This window comes from Calliphora vicina, chromosome X, assembly GCF_958450345.1.
Source record: "Calliphora vicina chromosome X, idCalVici1.1, whole genome shotgun sequence".
Classification (NCBI taxonomy): domain Eukaryota; kingdom Metazoa; phylum Arthropoda; class Insecta; order Diptera; family Calliphoridae; genus Calliphora; species Calliphora vicina.
Window position 1 is genome coordinate 4,842,602 of NC_088785.1, and position 15,495 is coordinate 4,858,096.

The 15,495-nt window shown below is 29.7% G+C and overlaps 1 protein-coding gene across 2 annotated transcripts in view; it reads left to right on the plus strand.

Moving 5' to 3' along the window:
• The window catches only part of LOC135962857 (serine/threonine-protein kinase Wnk-like), a 68,746-nt gene extending 61,456 nt beyond the window's left edge, over positions 1-7,290 (plus strand). For both annotated transcript variants that reach the window (XM_065514768.1, XM_065514769.1), the window contains 3 exons: positions 2,486-2,580; positions 6,345-6,516; positions 6,614-7,290. In XM_065514768.1, the coding sequence (XP_065370840.1) occupies positions 2,486-2,580; positions 6,345-6,516; positions 6,614-7,041 (695 nt within the window). In that variant the 3' untranslated portion in view covers positions 7,042-7,290. The remainder of the gene's footprint in view (positions 1-2,485; positions 2,581-6,344; positions 6,517-6,613) is intronic.
• The last annotated feature ends 8,205 nt before the right edge of the window (positions 7,291-15,495 follow it).

Genomic DNA, 15,495 nt, shown 5'->3' on the forward strand with positions numbered 1-15,495 from the left:
AAAATTCAGATATACAGTGATGGCCAGGAATTTAAGACAAAAATTATTTGCTAAATTCCACGTGATTGTCAATTATTTTTTCAAATATTTCCACAAATATGTATGCATGAGGACTGTTTTAACACACAAGTGTGTTTTATTCGACTGTGTCAATTCATACATATTCACCATGAACACATAAAATTTTTCTACAACTTGACCAATTTTTTTTTTTTTTTAAATAAACATATTTTCTCACATTTATATCATTATATTTTGATTATTATAAAATATTCGGACCAAATTTCCTATTTTTAGTTCCATTAGTTTCGGTCATTTCATGTTATTAACAGCGGATGTTCGCTGAGGTGGGTCAACGTATTTCCACATATCTTTGTCCATATATGTTTTACCGATTTTTCCAAACATTTTTCAGAAACTAGAAACATTAATAATAAATTTCATACCCTTAGAGGTCCTTTTATTTTGGCTCGCTCTATCGCACTTAAAATTCAGTTGATGAAAAAAATTCAAGTATTTGTCTTAAATTGGTGGCCACCACTGTATGCAAAATTTTACTATTTATATGAAATAAATAGGTAAAACTCGTTAACATTCTGCATTGTTTTCTAGAAATATGTAGATTTATTTATATTAATGAATATTACATCCCAAAAACTGTATTATCGCAAAAATTCGGAAAAAATGCAAATTTTTTAGTTTTTGTAAAAAATGTTATACTAAATAAATACTTTTGCAATTGAATGCAAAAGAATCGAAATGTGTACGTAATTACGTTGTAATGAGATATAAATGACAAAATTTGGTTAAAAAATTTTAAAGTTATTACAAATTCGCCAGACCATTAACGTGTCTCAGGCTACTTGAACAAGAAATTAAGGAATAAAAATTAACATATTTCGAGAAAAAATTAAAATAAAAGCTAATTTTTATTTAAAATATATCCGTATTTACTTGTGGATGAGTTTTTGTCTTCGTAGGATACCGTTAACCAATTCACAGGTATGTCCAAACAAATATTTTTTTAACGGCTGTTTCGAATCTCTATTTTCAAATTTTTAAAAATTTTGTTAAACAAATTTCAGAATTTTTATGTCAATACCTCATACAGTTTTTCCGTACCTGCGACTTAAATTTTGCGATTTTCGGGAAAAAATTTGTTGGCCATATTTTGGCGAATGATACCAATTTTCTTACTGTTATGAATTTTAAGTAAAACTTATACAGAATATTATAGGCCAGATAATTAAAAATATATTTTTTTTACTAAAACTGGACAACGTTAACCTTAAGGTAAAAATTTGCAATATTTGGAATTTCTAAATGAAAGATAGCGAAATATTATATATTTTTGTGCCGATTTTAATGAAAGTGGCGAAAAATATACCTCAAGGTCTGTGATCGTTAAAAATTATTAGTTAATCGCACTACAAATCAAGAAGAAAATAGGTTTCCTAAAATTCAAATAAAATTCGAACTAGATTGAATTTCGAAAACCCGTTTATGTGAAATTATATGAACTTTATAAAGTATTAATTTAAACAAATTTTTTAAATAATTATATGTATTTAAAAATCAAATCTTTACGTTTTTGCGAAAAAAAAATACAAAAAGTTCAAATATTTTTGGACTTGCACAATATGGCAGAATATGGCCATTCCACGAGAATCGATACCAGGACTGAAAAAACAAAAACCCTTGAAACTTTTTTTCAAGATAATAGCTTAAACTGATTATATATAATTTTTTAATGTTTTAGGCAAAAATTGCGGCGAAAACTAGGCTCTCAATTAGCTTGTAGTATGAAATGAATTTGACATTGATGGTTTTTTTGCTATTGTCAAATTGTTTATTGTAACCGAATGTATATTTTCTATTAATTTTTTTAGTTTTTGTATACATACATATACATATTTACTGAATATATATTGTTTTATTATAAGAGAAAAATCTGTCACGTACGATATTAAATTTTATTTATTATAAAATCATCCAAAGATTGTTTTTATTTAAATATGACGGATTGTAAAGGAAAAATATTTCGTTTAGTATAAGAAATTAAAAGATAACATAACGCCTATCACGATTCGAATATTTTCGCATATTTCTACATGTACCTCAAAATGAGTTCCGTTTTATGTCACGTAAGATATACCCTTATTTCGCTCAATATTTTGGACAACAATATTTCGAAAGAACTTTTTATTATTTTAAAATATAGTACCCTCTGAATGGAACATAAAGACCAAATTATTTTTCAGATACTCTTATTTTTGCAAAATCTATTCCACTGGATCATTTGATCCAGCTTATCAAATACTAAAAGCAGGAGAAACAAATATGAAACAATACAAATAAAAGCTATATACAAAAATTGTTGCCTTTACCCGACCTTACCTCTGACATCAACAAACACAAAAATTACACAACTAATTACCTAATGTGAAAGGGGCCTAAGCGAAATTTCTATTATTTTTGATTTTAGGTGTTGAAAATTCTATGCGCATGCAAATGCCTCAGGAAGAACCCGTATCCTTAGCAGCCACGCACCCCAATTTACTTCCAACAGTCATACAATCGGTAAGTTAACAAAAAATTAAACAAACTTTCATGTATCAATATTGTAATAGTTTATTATTATTAAATTTATATACATATACATACAGAAATTTATCATGCGATCTAACACAGAGCAAATAGTTATTTTCGAATATCTACATATCGTTACTTTAATATAGAAACGTCCTAACTCGTTTTTTTTCACAAAATTTAGTTTTTTGCATACTTCAATAGATAATCCCGTAATACACCATCAATAAAATAAAATTAAATGTCACAACATTAAATTGGTTGAAGACCTTCATAAAAGTCTGTGTTAAAAAAAAATTGCAACTACAGAACTTTAAGTTTTATTAAGTAGTTTCCTTCTCCTCCAAAGTAATGAAAATGTTAGTTAGGGCCTTTCTATATTAAGGTAGCGATATACAGCATTGTTCGAAACCTATGCAACTTTTCCGTAAAAAACAATCAAAGTAGTATATAAAACAATTAAAATATTATTTTTAAATTGTTTTATTAAATACTAGCATATTACCCGCTACTTCGTTAGGATGTATTTTGATATTAAAATAAAAGTATGCAAATGTACAATTAAAAATGTATTATTTATGCAGCATGAAACATCTTAACATACCAAACTATTTGATTAGCAAATAACGTTTGTACATAATTTTTAAAATATTTAATCGTCCTATTCCATCTGATTTCTATTTAATTTCTCCAGGTCCACTATTATAGAAAATTCGAAAAGTACCATTAAAATAAAGAAAAAGTACCATAAACCCCACTTGTGGATTCCCACTCGATCAGGTACATATAAGCTTTATTTAATGTTCATTCGTGAAGAGTATACAAAAAGCACCATTCGAATAATGAAAAAGTACCAAAAAGTCTCCCCCTAGAATTCTCACTCACTTATTACCATATACATATGTATGTTTAATTTCATGTTTTTAAGTACATTTTTATAGAAAATTCAAAAAGTACCATTAGAATAAAGAACAAGTAAGAGAGCTAAAATTATACTTATAAATAAAAATTTTAAATAATTTTTGGTAAACAAAATTTATTTTTTTTTCAATTTTTTAAATATTTTGGAAAAAACATTTTTCCACTTGTTTTTTAAATATTAATTTTTTTTGCATTTATAATTTTTTTAATATTTAGCGAAAAAAACTTTTGGTGAAGAAAACAATTCGTGTTAAAAAATATTTTTTCCGATTTTGACCCATTGTAGGTCCAACATACTATGGTCTTATATACGTCGTTAGGTCTTTGAAATATCTATCATTAGATATCCATATTGTCTTTATTAATGACTTAGTAATCCAGATATAGGTCAAAAATCGAGGTTGTCCTGGTTTTTTCCTCATATCTCAGCCATTTGTAGACCGATTTTCTCGATTTTAAATAGCAACCGAACCGGAAGAATTCCGGAAATATGGTGAAGAAAATAGAAGAAGTACCATAAAGTCCCCCTTTAAATTCTCACTCACATTGGACCATATTAACTGTCTAAAATGCTGATGTAAACGGTATTGTTTATGGAAGTAGCTTATGATCATAAACTAGTTTGAAAATTACAAGTGTAAATGCACTATAAATATATTGTAACCCCACATGCATAAACAGTTGATAAATTTATCAAAGGTTTATAAAACAAAAATTCCATACAAAATCTGTTTCATAAACCTTTGATAAATTTATAAACTGTTTATGCATATGGGGGTAAATCTTTACGGTACGGGTAGCGAAGCACACCGGGTTTTAGCTAGTGTATTTATAAAATGCATATTATACGATACGATGGCATTAATATTGAGTGTGGTATCCGTTAGCTGCGAAGAGCTGTTTAGTTGAGGTAGGGGTACCGCGGTGACCTATCCAGACTAAGCCAATTTTTTTTAAAAAAATTTAGGTTTGAGGAAAAAATTCAAAAAACGCAAAGCACCACCGATCCTCGAAAAAGCTCAATTTTCGTAAAACCCTGTATGTTCTTTAAATATGTACATACAACATTTTTTTTTTATCAGTTCTCAGTTTTTGGAACACATATTTCCAAAAAGAAATCTGCGGTAAAATCATGTTCTGTGGACATATCCCTTAATATTGATGCTAGCTTTCATAGGGGCATTTTATTCAAATTGTTTGAGCAGAAAGTTGACAAATTCTTTATAAAATTATTCCCGATTTATTTCTCGACTATGGATGGGTGAAAAGTGGAGTCCCCCAGGCGAGTTATTTAATCTGTTTCTTTATGATTTTCCCAACCTGACAAATAATTCTACTGCAATACTATATGCTGATGATATGCATATACAACGATTCTTCGACATTTTTTAGAAACCGCTTTTCGGTTTCTTCGAAAAATTGCAATTTAATATAAACCGGTTTCGGGTTTTTTATAATAACTGGTTAACCGGTTTTTTGATAAAATATTAAAACGCCTAGAAATAAGATGAAGAAATGGTTTATTTATTAAAATAATAGTGATTAAAACAATTTTGATTACTTCTTTTATCCTTCACAAGGTCTTCGGTTCAAATTTGACCCATTTTGAAATTAATATTTAATATTTTCTAAAAGTGAGTGGTTGATATTTTTGATATTTAATGAATTTTATTTAATTTCAAATGTCAATAACTACGTTAGGTTTTTAGAAAAACGAATTGGCAAAAAAATATCTATAAACTTGTTTGGACTTTTGTTACGCACAATTAAGTTACATTTTTTTAGAGCTTTGGTAGTACTACAATATATCTTTGGTAGCTGGAATATATATCTGTCTCTTTTTATCATACTTGCTGAACATTATAATCGAACTACCTTTTTTCTTATCTTTCATAAGGTCTTCGGGTAAAATTTTACCCATTTTAAAATTAAAATTGCATTTTTTCTAAAAATGAGTGGTTGATATTTTTGATATTTTATACGTTAGTTTTTTTTTTTTTTAAACAATCTATTTTCTATTTGTGTCAAATTTGACCCGAAGATCGTTAACGTCAGTAAATTTGAAGACCTTATGAAGGTAAAATAATCTCTTAGGAATAAGTAAAACAAAGTTTAAATGCGTTGGAGTATGTATATCGATTTTTGTTTTGTTTTTATAAAACTAGACATTGAAAATCATCTTTTACTCGGTGTATTTGTAGGACATATAGAAAACAAAGCATTGAGTACGTTTTCAGGCTTACCAGATCACTTGTGACATTTTCTAAATATAAAAAAAGTCTTCTAAAATAGTTGAAGTATTTGTTTTAAATTTTTAATTTTTTTGGATTTTGAATATTTTTTAAAGTTTTTAATACACTAAAACTCATAAAAACACACTTTTAGAAAAAACCGGCCATTCGAGGAGAAAAACCCGGTTTCTTCGATATTCGAAATGTGAGCTTTTCAAAAAAACCGAAACCGACCTTACCAAAAAAAAACGGTTATAACCGGTTACTAAAAACCAGGCCGATCACCCTAATATACATATGATATATGCAATAATGTTTGGGTTATAATCCATGGTTGGCGTTCATATTGTTCAGGTTACGATGATTTTCGTCAAACAACCCGAATGTGAACAAAAGAGCGTAATAGATCGTAAAAATACACACAATTCATTCAGTTTCTTGATGTTGTTGTGGATATTTGATTTTTTACCCAAAAGTGCACACAAATTAAATGCCTCTTTTTGCCTACCAATGGTTATAATATATGTATTTATTATTATTATTTTAATCATATTAAATGTTCAATTTATAAAGTGTTTTTTTACATTTATTTCTACTTTGAAGGATATAAAACATAATTTGGACTCTTTGGTAAACCAGCTGTGCAGTTTACGATTGGGTACAAATCAACACCAACGATTGTTACTTTTAAGACAACGTCAGCTGATTGAAGAAGATGAGTTGCGATTGAAGCATTACGTCGAATATGAGAAGTTTCAAAAGGCTATGCGTCAATGTAAGTGTCTCTACACATAACTGGACAGTATAGGACAAATCAAATAATGTGATTTGAATGTTTACTATTGTTATTGTATTTTATCTCTATAATTTAGCTAATGATGTTCCAACTCAACAGCCTCTTTTGTATATACAGCCATCTGGTGCAGGTCAACAAGGCTTTATTAATTTTGCTGGCAGTTTTATACCTAATACAGGGCAATCCGCTCACACTCAACAACAAATTGTCAATACGAACTCACAAACAGCTGCTATGTCAGCCGCAGCACAAGGTTATACTGTTATGTTTAATCCTCAGTTAACTATGCCAACACAAACGCAGCATTCAGCAGCTTTGCAGCAGCAAATTAGCTCGCCATATACTATTTTAACAAATCAAAATATGCAACTACAACAGCAACTACAGGCTCCTCCTAAACAATTCCAAACGAGTTCAGGTTTACAACAAAGTTCCGCAGATTCAACACATAACCAACAGTTAGTTAATCAGAACTCATCTGGAACAGACGCTAATTCTAAGTAAAGTTAGGCAGCAAGTTTCATTTAAATGCGGAATTCCGATAAAAGCGTTTCGAATACAGAAGAGCTCAGGTTGAGTGACACTACATCCAAATCAAATGTGTTTAAAACTAAAAGGAAATCCCATAACCTTTAAATTTATTCATTTATCATTTGAGAAAAAAATTGTTATTAAATATTCCTGTACACGCAATATATGTATATAGAATTTGATTGAAACAAAATATAAAATGCAAAAATCGGTTGAAAAATATTTGAATTATTATAAATTGGAATCACACTTTACTAAAATATTCTGCAATTCAAGACTTTTTTCTATTAATAAATGCCCAGATATTAATTTTTGTCCAACTAGGATATCGTGGCCTAGTATACTTCGATTCGATTTATATTGCGTTATCTATTTCTTTTAGAACAGACCAAGAATATGCAATTATGTATATTGTATTGGAGTTCACAGAGTTCGGAAATGATTATTCTCGATCACTTCGTTTATAACTTTTTTGTATTCGCAAATGTAGTGAAATAACGCTATTGCTAAAGTTGTAACGTGGTTTTGTCGTCGGCTGAGGTAACTTAGTCGTGTACAGGGCTTACTTACGGGTCCACAAACCTTAAGTAACAAGACGATTATTATTTACCCTTTTTGGGTTTAATTAAAATAGTACTTTATTGAAAACTTTCTTAATTTTAAATACAATCAATATATATGAAATAAATTACGATGGAATAGCTACGTTGATTTAGTCGAGTTAGTATCGGCTACTGTTGGGATTCGGTTTAAGTTCAGGATCAGTCTGCGTAATCGGGATCGCTGTTAGTAGGTTCGGGTTTAGATTCAGGATCGGCTTGACACAGGCTCGGGTAGTATAATCGGGATCAGTGCTAACAGGTTCGGGTTTATATCAGGATCGGCTTTACGCAGGTTTGGCGTTCTGCATTCGGGTTCAGTGCTAACAGGTTCGGGTTTATATCAGGATCGGCTTAACGCAGGTTCCGCGTTCTGCATTCGGGTGCTTTTTGATCGGGATGGTTTTAAAATACTACAATCTTTAATTCTTAGTATCTAAATTCTAAATATTACAATTACTACGTTTATACGCACGGCTTATTTGCAAATAAAAATATTGCATTTAGAAAAATTTGCCGCATAAACAGTGAATTAATTTTTTATTTGCGAATAGCTAACTCACGAAAACAATTCCTGATTAACGACACTATTTACAAATACGATTTTAAGCATTGCCATATGTTTTAACATTTTTAGTTTTTTAAGACTTTTTTTAAATATTTCATTGTGTTTTTGCATTAATTGGATTGCGAGACAAATATGAATTTTAGATTCTATCATTTTTGCATTTAAAAAATAAAAAATTTATCATATTTTGTTCAAAAACATTACTACCAATTTATTAAAGTTTACCATCCGGCATCACATAAAAACATAAATTTTCCGACTTATAAACAGTGAGTTAGTTAATTGCAAATAATTTTTATTTGCGAATAGGCTACGTATAAACGTAGTAAATGATTGCTTATGCTACAAGAACAGGCAGCCGAAGCCACTGTGAGAACAGACAACCGAAGTCACTGTGAGAACAGACAGTCAAAATCACTGGAGAACCAGGGTTGCCAGATGAATTTGGGAAAAAATGGTCAATATGCCGATAAAAAAGAAAAAAATCATTAAAAAAGAAATCAAGTCATTTCGAATTTTAAAAATCGTCAAAAAATCAGAAAATTAAAAAGGTCAAGATTTCTAACAGGAATTTTAAATATCTATTTAAAAAGTGAACGAAAACATAACATATATCAAAAAACATTTCTTAAAATTAAAGTTTATAAATAAGGGATCACTAAAATAAAAAAGTAATGCTCAATTTAATCATAATATAAGGTTTTGTACAGAAGTTTCTTTTAATTTTAAATAAAACACATAAAATAGACATTGACAAATTTCAAAATCTAAATATTTTGTTTTTCATATTCTCCAACAAAATGGGAAAATTCTTTAATGCAGAAAACCGTAATTTTCGAGAAAGAAATCGTCAAATTGCTATTTTTGAAACCAAAAATTGTCAAATCTGGCAGCTATGGTGAGAACCAGGGATGGCGAATGGAATTTAAAAATTGTACCAGAAATTGTATCAGAAATTCTACTTTTTCGACTGTAATTGTACCAAAACTAGTGTTCCTCCACGGAAAAATTTTTCCCGAGAATATATATATATTTTAAAATTCCAGTGAAATTTCGGGATTTTTTTAAAGTTACAATGAACTAATGAACAGTTGTAATGATTAAATTTAGATTGATTCCATTACATCCATTCATTATTTTGGTTCTAGCAACAGATATTCAGTTGATAATGAAGCATCGTAGTTTAAATTATCGAATTTTTGTCATCCATCTAACATTTTTTAGCCACAGCAGAAAAATTCTGTCATTAAGAATTACAAATTCTAAGGATATTCATATTCAACAGAAAATATGGCAATAATAATGGCTTAAATTTGTTTATATACTTTTTGGTTTGAAAAACACTTAAAATTACGAATGTGACAAGACTAGTCAAATGCCGCTATTTCTTGTTTATTTCAAAATTTTAAATTTTAAAAATGTTATTGTTAGTATTTTGGTATAATTGATAGAGAACATAAATTCTTAAATTGGTTTTAATATATTAACTGTGAAATAAATTTTCAAATTGTACCAAATGATTCATTGGTGTACCATTGTACTTTTTAAGATCAAATTGTACCAAAATCCGATTTCCGAGATTTCTATAGCGCATTCGTGTCTTGTGTGAACCGCCCCGACTATAACTCAAGCTTGCTTACCCTAGGTCTACACGTAGCAATTTTTATTGCTAAGCACAAGCAATAACGTCGGCAGAACAGCAGCACAGCGATTGCTGATTGCTTTAGGTGGAGAAAACGTTCGTCACAAATACAAAATTTCCAACGCGAGAAGTTCTCACAGAAACGTTCCCAAGATTCCTTCTTTGCCCGTCTGGTTTCCCTCTTGAAAGTGTTGAAGCTTTGACAATAATCGTCCCAGCTTAACGGGTTCTGCTCCCTTTTCGCCTTATTAAAAAGTTTTCTACATTCCTTCGTTAGCTGCATTAGCCCAGGATTCCACCATGGTTGCCGGAATTTCCCTACACGAAGCATAGTAGGCTTCCCTTAGTGACCTTGATAGAAAAACTACAGAGTCCAATTCCTGTATTCTAACTGAGTCAGTATTGCCTACCAAAGTAATATCAATGACCTGCTCCCTGATCCTATTGAAGAACTTTGGTCTATTACCCTATTGCAAACACTTAGGTTATTAGATAGAAGGTATTGAAGTAAACACTCACCCCTGTCGTTTATATCCGAGCTCCACCACAGAGTATGATGAGCATCACATCCTGTGATGAGATCATGGACCGTTCTATTACATCAGTCTACAAGTGTGCGTACGGCACGTGAGGGAGGATTATCCTCGTTGTAAGGTAGGTACGCAGATGATATGATTAGAGTTGGTAACCCTTGTCGCTCTAGTGCAACTACCGTTAAATCACCAGAACTGTAATTAGATAGAAGGAAAACCAAAGGTTCTATTCACATGGTCTGATATTAGTCATATTGTCATAATGTCCTAATATGTTATAATAGTTGTTGTTGTGTTTTAAACAAAAAAAAGTATTTTTTATGACAAAACTATAAACATAAGTTTATAATTTTTTTGTTTGAAACACAACAAAAATTTGTTTAAACTATCAAAATATATTAGGACAATATGACAAAATAGTAGACTGTGTGAATACCCCAATTGACTTTTCAAAAACAAAAAATAAATCGCTACATACATACATATATAAGATTTATGACATTTTTTCTAATAAAGTTAGGACATCCAATGGAATTTTTCTTATAGGTAATTTTTCAATTATTAGGCTATTACGATCATAGAATTAGTCTCATTGTAATACAAATATTTGTTTATTATTTTTTTTAATATTAAATTCATATATTCTTTAAGATCTATATGGAAAATACACACTGTTCAAGTATGAACGAACGGTATTGGTACTTTTTAGGATTGTATTATCCCAAATCTTATGGCATGCATCTGGAAGCTCTAATGTCATGTTTTTGTTGTAAATCGTTGCCATAGCTTTTTGATACTTTTAATTGTGAAGTTGTGCTTTTTGAACTAAAGTTAAATTTTGAACTTAAATTAATTTGTAAACCCCAAGCAAAACTACCAAAAAAACGAATAATAAAAAAAGGAAAGTGATATACATATAGATCACATTTGTTGTTTTTATACCCTACACCACCATAGTGGGGAGGGTATTAGATGTTTATAACGCTCAAAAATATTAGTCTAACACCCACCTTAAAGTATACCGATCGACTTAGAATCGCTTCTAAGTCGCAGAGTACAGGTCGTAATTTTGAAGATATTTCGATCAAATTTGGTACATATTATTTTTTCGGCCCAAGGTCCAAGCCTTTTGAAACTGGCTGAAATCGGTCCATTATTTCACCTAGCCCTCATACAAATGTCCTTCCGAAATTGGACTATGAGCAACTTGGTCGTTGCTCATATTTGTTCCAAATCCTCTCCAGCGCAATCTCATCGGTGGTTATTTATTGGTCCTTCGAGCCGGATTAGTGGATTCATGGTAAAACAGAGGACTTTCTCGGAAAAATCAGGTTAAATTTATTTGTTTTTATTTCTCTTGTGCGATTATGATTCTTTGGTTCAATACAAGTTAAATGCTTTGTGATAAAAGGTAATACAGCGCAAAAGGTATGTGAATTAGATAAGTACTAATTTACACTGTATTACCATTGTATACTGTTTTATCACAAACAACTCACAATAGAGCCATATTGATTGAAATGTGTGTGAATTCGATAATTTTAGTTGATATACAAACCCATTGACCAAAATTTAGTTGGCAATACAAATTATTGTTTTGTTCAAAAACTCTGCCATTTCATCGTAAAACATCATTATCCACACATATCATACATGTCATTTTAATGTCAATTTCAACAGCTGGTTTTGTTTTGATTTTATTTACATTAATTTCTGCATTGTTTTTTGTGGTTTTCTATTTAATTTGTTAAATTAGTAAAATCATTATAAGCATATCGAAACGAATTGAGTGAATCATAAAACTAGGGTAGCCTGATATTGATGTGGAAAAAAAATAATTAAACCAAAGAAAAAACAGCAGTAAAATTAATAAAAAAATCGTACATTTGTGTTTTTATTGAAAACGTCCTTAAATTCATTAAATAACATATTCTTCAGCAAAGAACAAAAAAATGAAAACGTAAATATTATTTACAACAAATTAATAACTTGAAAGTTAATTTAAACAAGTTTATATTAATATTTTTAATACTGAATATCACTTGTTTTTGTACATTTTACAAATATTTATAAACAATACTCGGCACATGTACATTCAAAATTAGTTTTAATAGTCAATTCACTCTCTAAATTTTCAACTAAAATCATATTTCTGAATATTTGAAAGTGGTATTTAAACATAAAAATATTTTCAAAATTTGGAAATGATCCACTATTTAAAAACTCCTTCCATTTTCCTCAACAGTTTTTCCATTTGATACATTTTCAGCAAAAGTTTTGTAAATTAACGAATTTATCAAACAATTGATCCATGTCAATGTTTTTGATAGAAAACGATTTAATGACATCTGCAAATTCATGAAAATTCTTCCTGCACTAAAAAAAATATGTTACTAAAGATTCCAAACAGAGAAAACAAGTACAAAAGGCATAAAAAGTACTTTTTTAGGGGTTATGCAGACAGCAGTACACTGATTAAAAGAAGTATGCATACAGCTGAAAAAAGTACACCTGGCTAGTAGCCTACATAAAACCAAGTCAACTTTTATGTTTAAAGGAAGACAATAATGGACTTGCTTTGTTATATTCTGTGACTATATGCTAAAAGGATTAGGAGACGTGACTAGTCATTTTAACACGGGCATGTCCTAAGCAGAGGATCAATTGTCTCTTTTTGATTACAATGGGACTGTCTAATAGCTGATCCAAAGTAGGCAACGCATTGGCTTCACATACTGGTTACATAGCGTCAGTTACCTTACTAGCTTTGTAATTGGTTACTTGATCAGCTACTTGACTAGTTATTTTAACACGTGCATGTCCTAAGCAGGGGGTCAATTGATCCTTTTGATTACAATGTGACTATCTGATAGCTGATCGAAAGTAGTCAACGCTTCTGGTGGCTAAAATAAAGTGCAGTACAAAAAAAAAAATTGAAGTGACTTTACCATAGGTTACTAAGAGACACTAAAGTGACTATTGACTTCATGAGATATCAGTATACTTAAGCAAAAATAAACTGTATGAGAATTATATCAACACAATTTGTATAAAACAAGTTTGTACGAATTACTCATAAAACGTTTAAAGTGACTACACTCCAGATTACTTAGAGACACTTAAGTGTCAATTGTCTTCACGCTAGATTACTTGGGATGTATAAAGTAACCAATTGTCTTCTCTCTGCACTACAAAGTGCACAAACGTGTGATAAGACATTTGTGACAATTACTGTCTTTAAGGGATACATTGACTACTTGCTTAACTGCTGGGTATGTACTAGGGTATTCATTCGACTAATGATCGTTCGATTAATCGAATAATTTCTTACGAATAATTATTCGAACAATTTAAAAATGGCCATTTTCGAATAACGAATAATTCGAACAATTTTATGTAGAATAATCGAATGAAACGAACAAATGTTCATATATATTTAAATTTATTAAATTGCTTAAAATTGTTCATAATTTCAAATTTAAATAAGTAATAATGACTCACAAAAATTGTATTGTTTCTGAAATTCGACAAATTACTAAAGACAAAGGGACTTTCGATCACTGTAGATGAGTGTTCCGATAGCTCCTTCTATAAATATATAAATATTACTGCAAGAAGTTACAATTCTAAAAACAAATCTTTCAAAATTTTTAACTTAGGACTTGAACCAATGAAAATAAAAGGTATGGAATAAAATATTTGTTATTTAGCTAGCGAAATATTGGAAGAATCGCAATTAATAATCAAAATATTAACTTAGATTAAAGTGGAGTTGAATATGATGGAGAATGTGATTTTGAAACGGTCGTCGAAAGTGATATTGAGGATGACATTTATAATGATTACGTTGCAATAGACTAAGGCAATGATCTTAAAATATATATTTAAGTGATGTCATTAACCGCGTACGTAAGTGTTGCAAAATATTTAATAAATCGAATGATAAACACAAATATTGCAAACTAACGTCTTGTTGCAAGAAAAGCATGGACTTCGTCTTATACATGATATTAAACATCGTTAGATATCTTTGTCTAACATGGTAATAAACATTTTGCGTATTTGTAAATGCGTCAATCATGCACTGCCTGACTTCAAATTAGCCACGTTCACTGACAATGATATCAAACTTTGGACAGATTCCCTTTATTGTACAATTCCCCAAGACCACTTTATTAAGCAAAGATTTGGCAACGTTGATAGACCTTGATGTAGAATAGAATTTGTTATAAATAATTTAGAAATAGTGAATAATTAATTTACTATAGAATTAGTTACTCAATTTAAAACCCGAATTAATGAACGCCATAAAAAAGTTTTTAATACGTTTATATTGTATTTGAATTCAGGATCATGTCCAACTAGCTCAAATTTGTTAAAGCATAGCTCCAAAACGGAAACAAAAGGGTTTGCTAGTCAATTGTTTTGTAGATTGTTCGGGAGTTAATCTGAACAGTATATCCATTGAAAATTTAATGATGGACTTTGTTTTCGAATGTTTTTTAACATTATCAATACTAGAATTGTTAACTTTAACATTATTTTTTGTTTTTCTTTAACAATAAAATATTAAAAAACCGAGATCAAAACTTTATTCTTTACTTTTTTAAAAAAAATCAAATTATTCGAATAATTCGATTAATTTTAAACGTGTGATCGAATTATTCGAACAAGTTAAAATCTCTTATTCGAATTATTCGTTTTATTCGAACAAGAGAAAAATCGAATAATTCGAATACCCTAGTATGTACATACATACAGTGTATAAATATTTTGTTATTGTTTGCCATTTGGCAACCAACCACTTATTTGCTAGTTGCATTGGCCAATAGTGGCGAGCTAATCTTGGCCAATAAATCCCAAAGTACAAACAGCGATTAAATAAACAATAACATAATTTGTATAACAAACCAAAAATTAATTATTTGAATGATAGCGAAGATAACATCGAAATCTAATATAATTTGATAAATATTATGATTATTTGGCACTTCGATTGGTTTTGTTGAAATTTTATTTTCTATACTCGAACTTTTTATCAGTTTGTAAAACTTTTGCAATTTTATTGGATATTAGCGTTCCGAA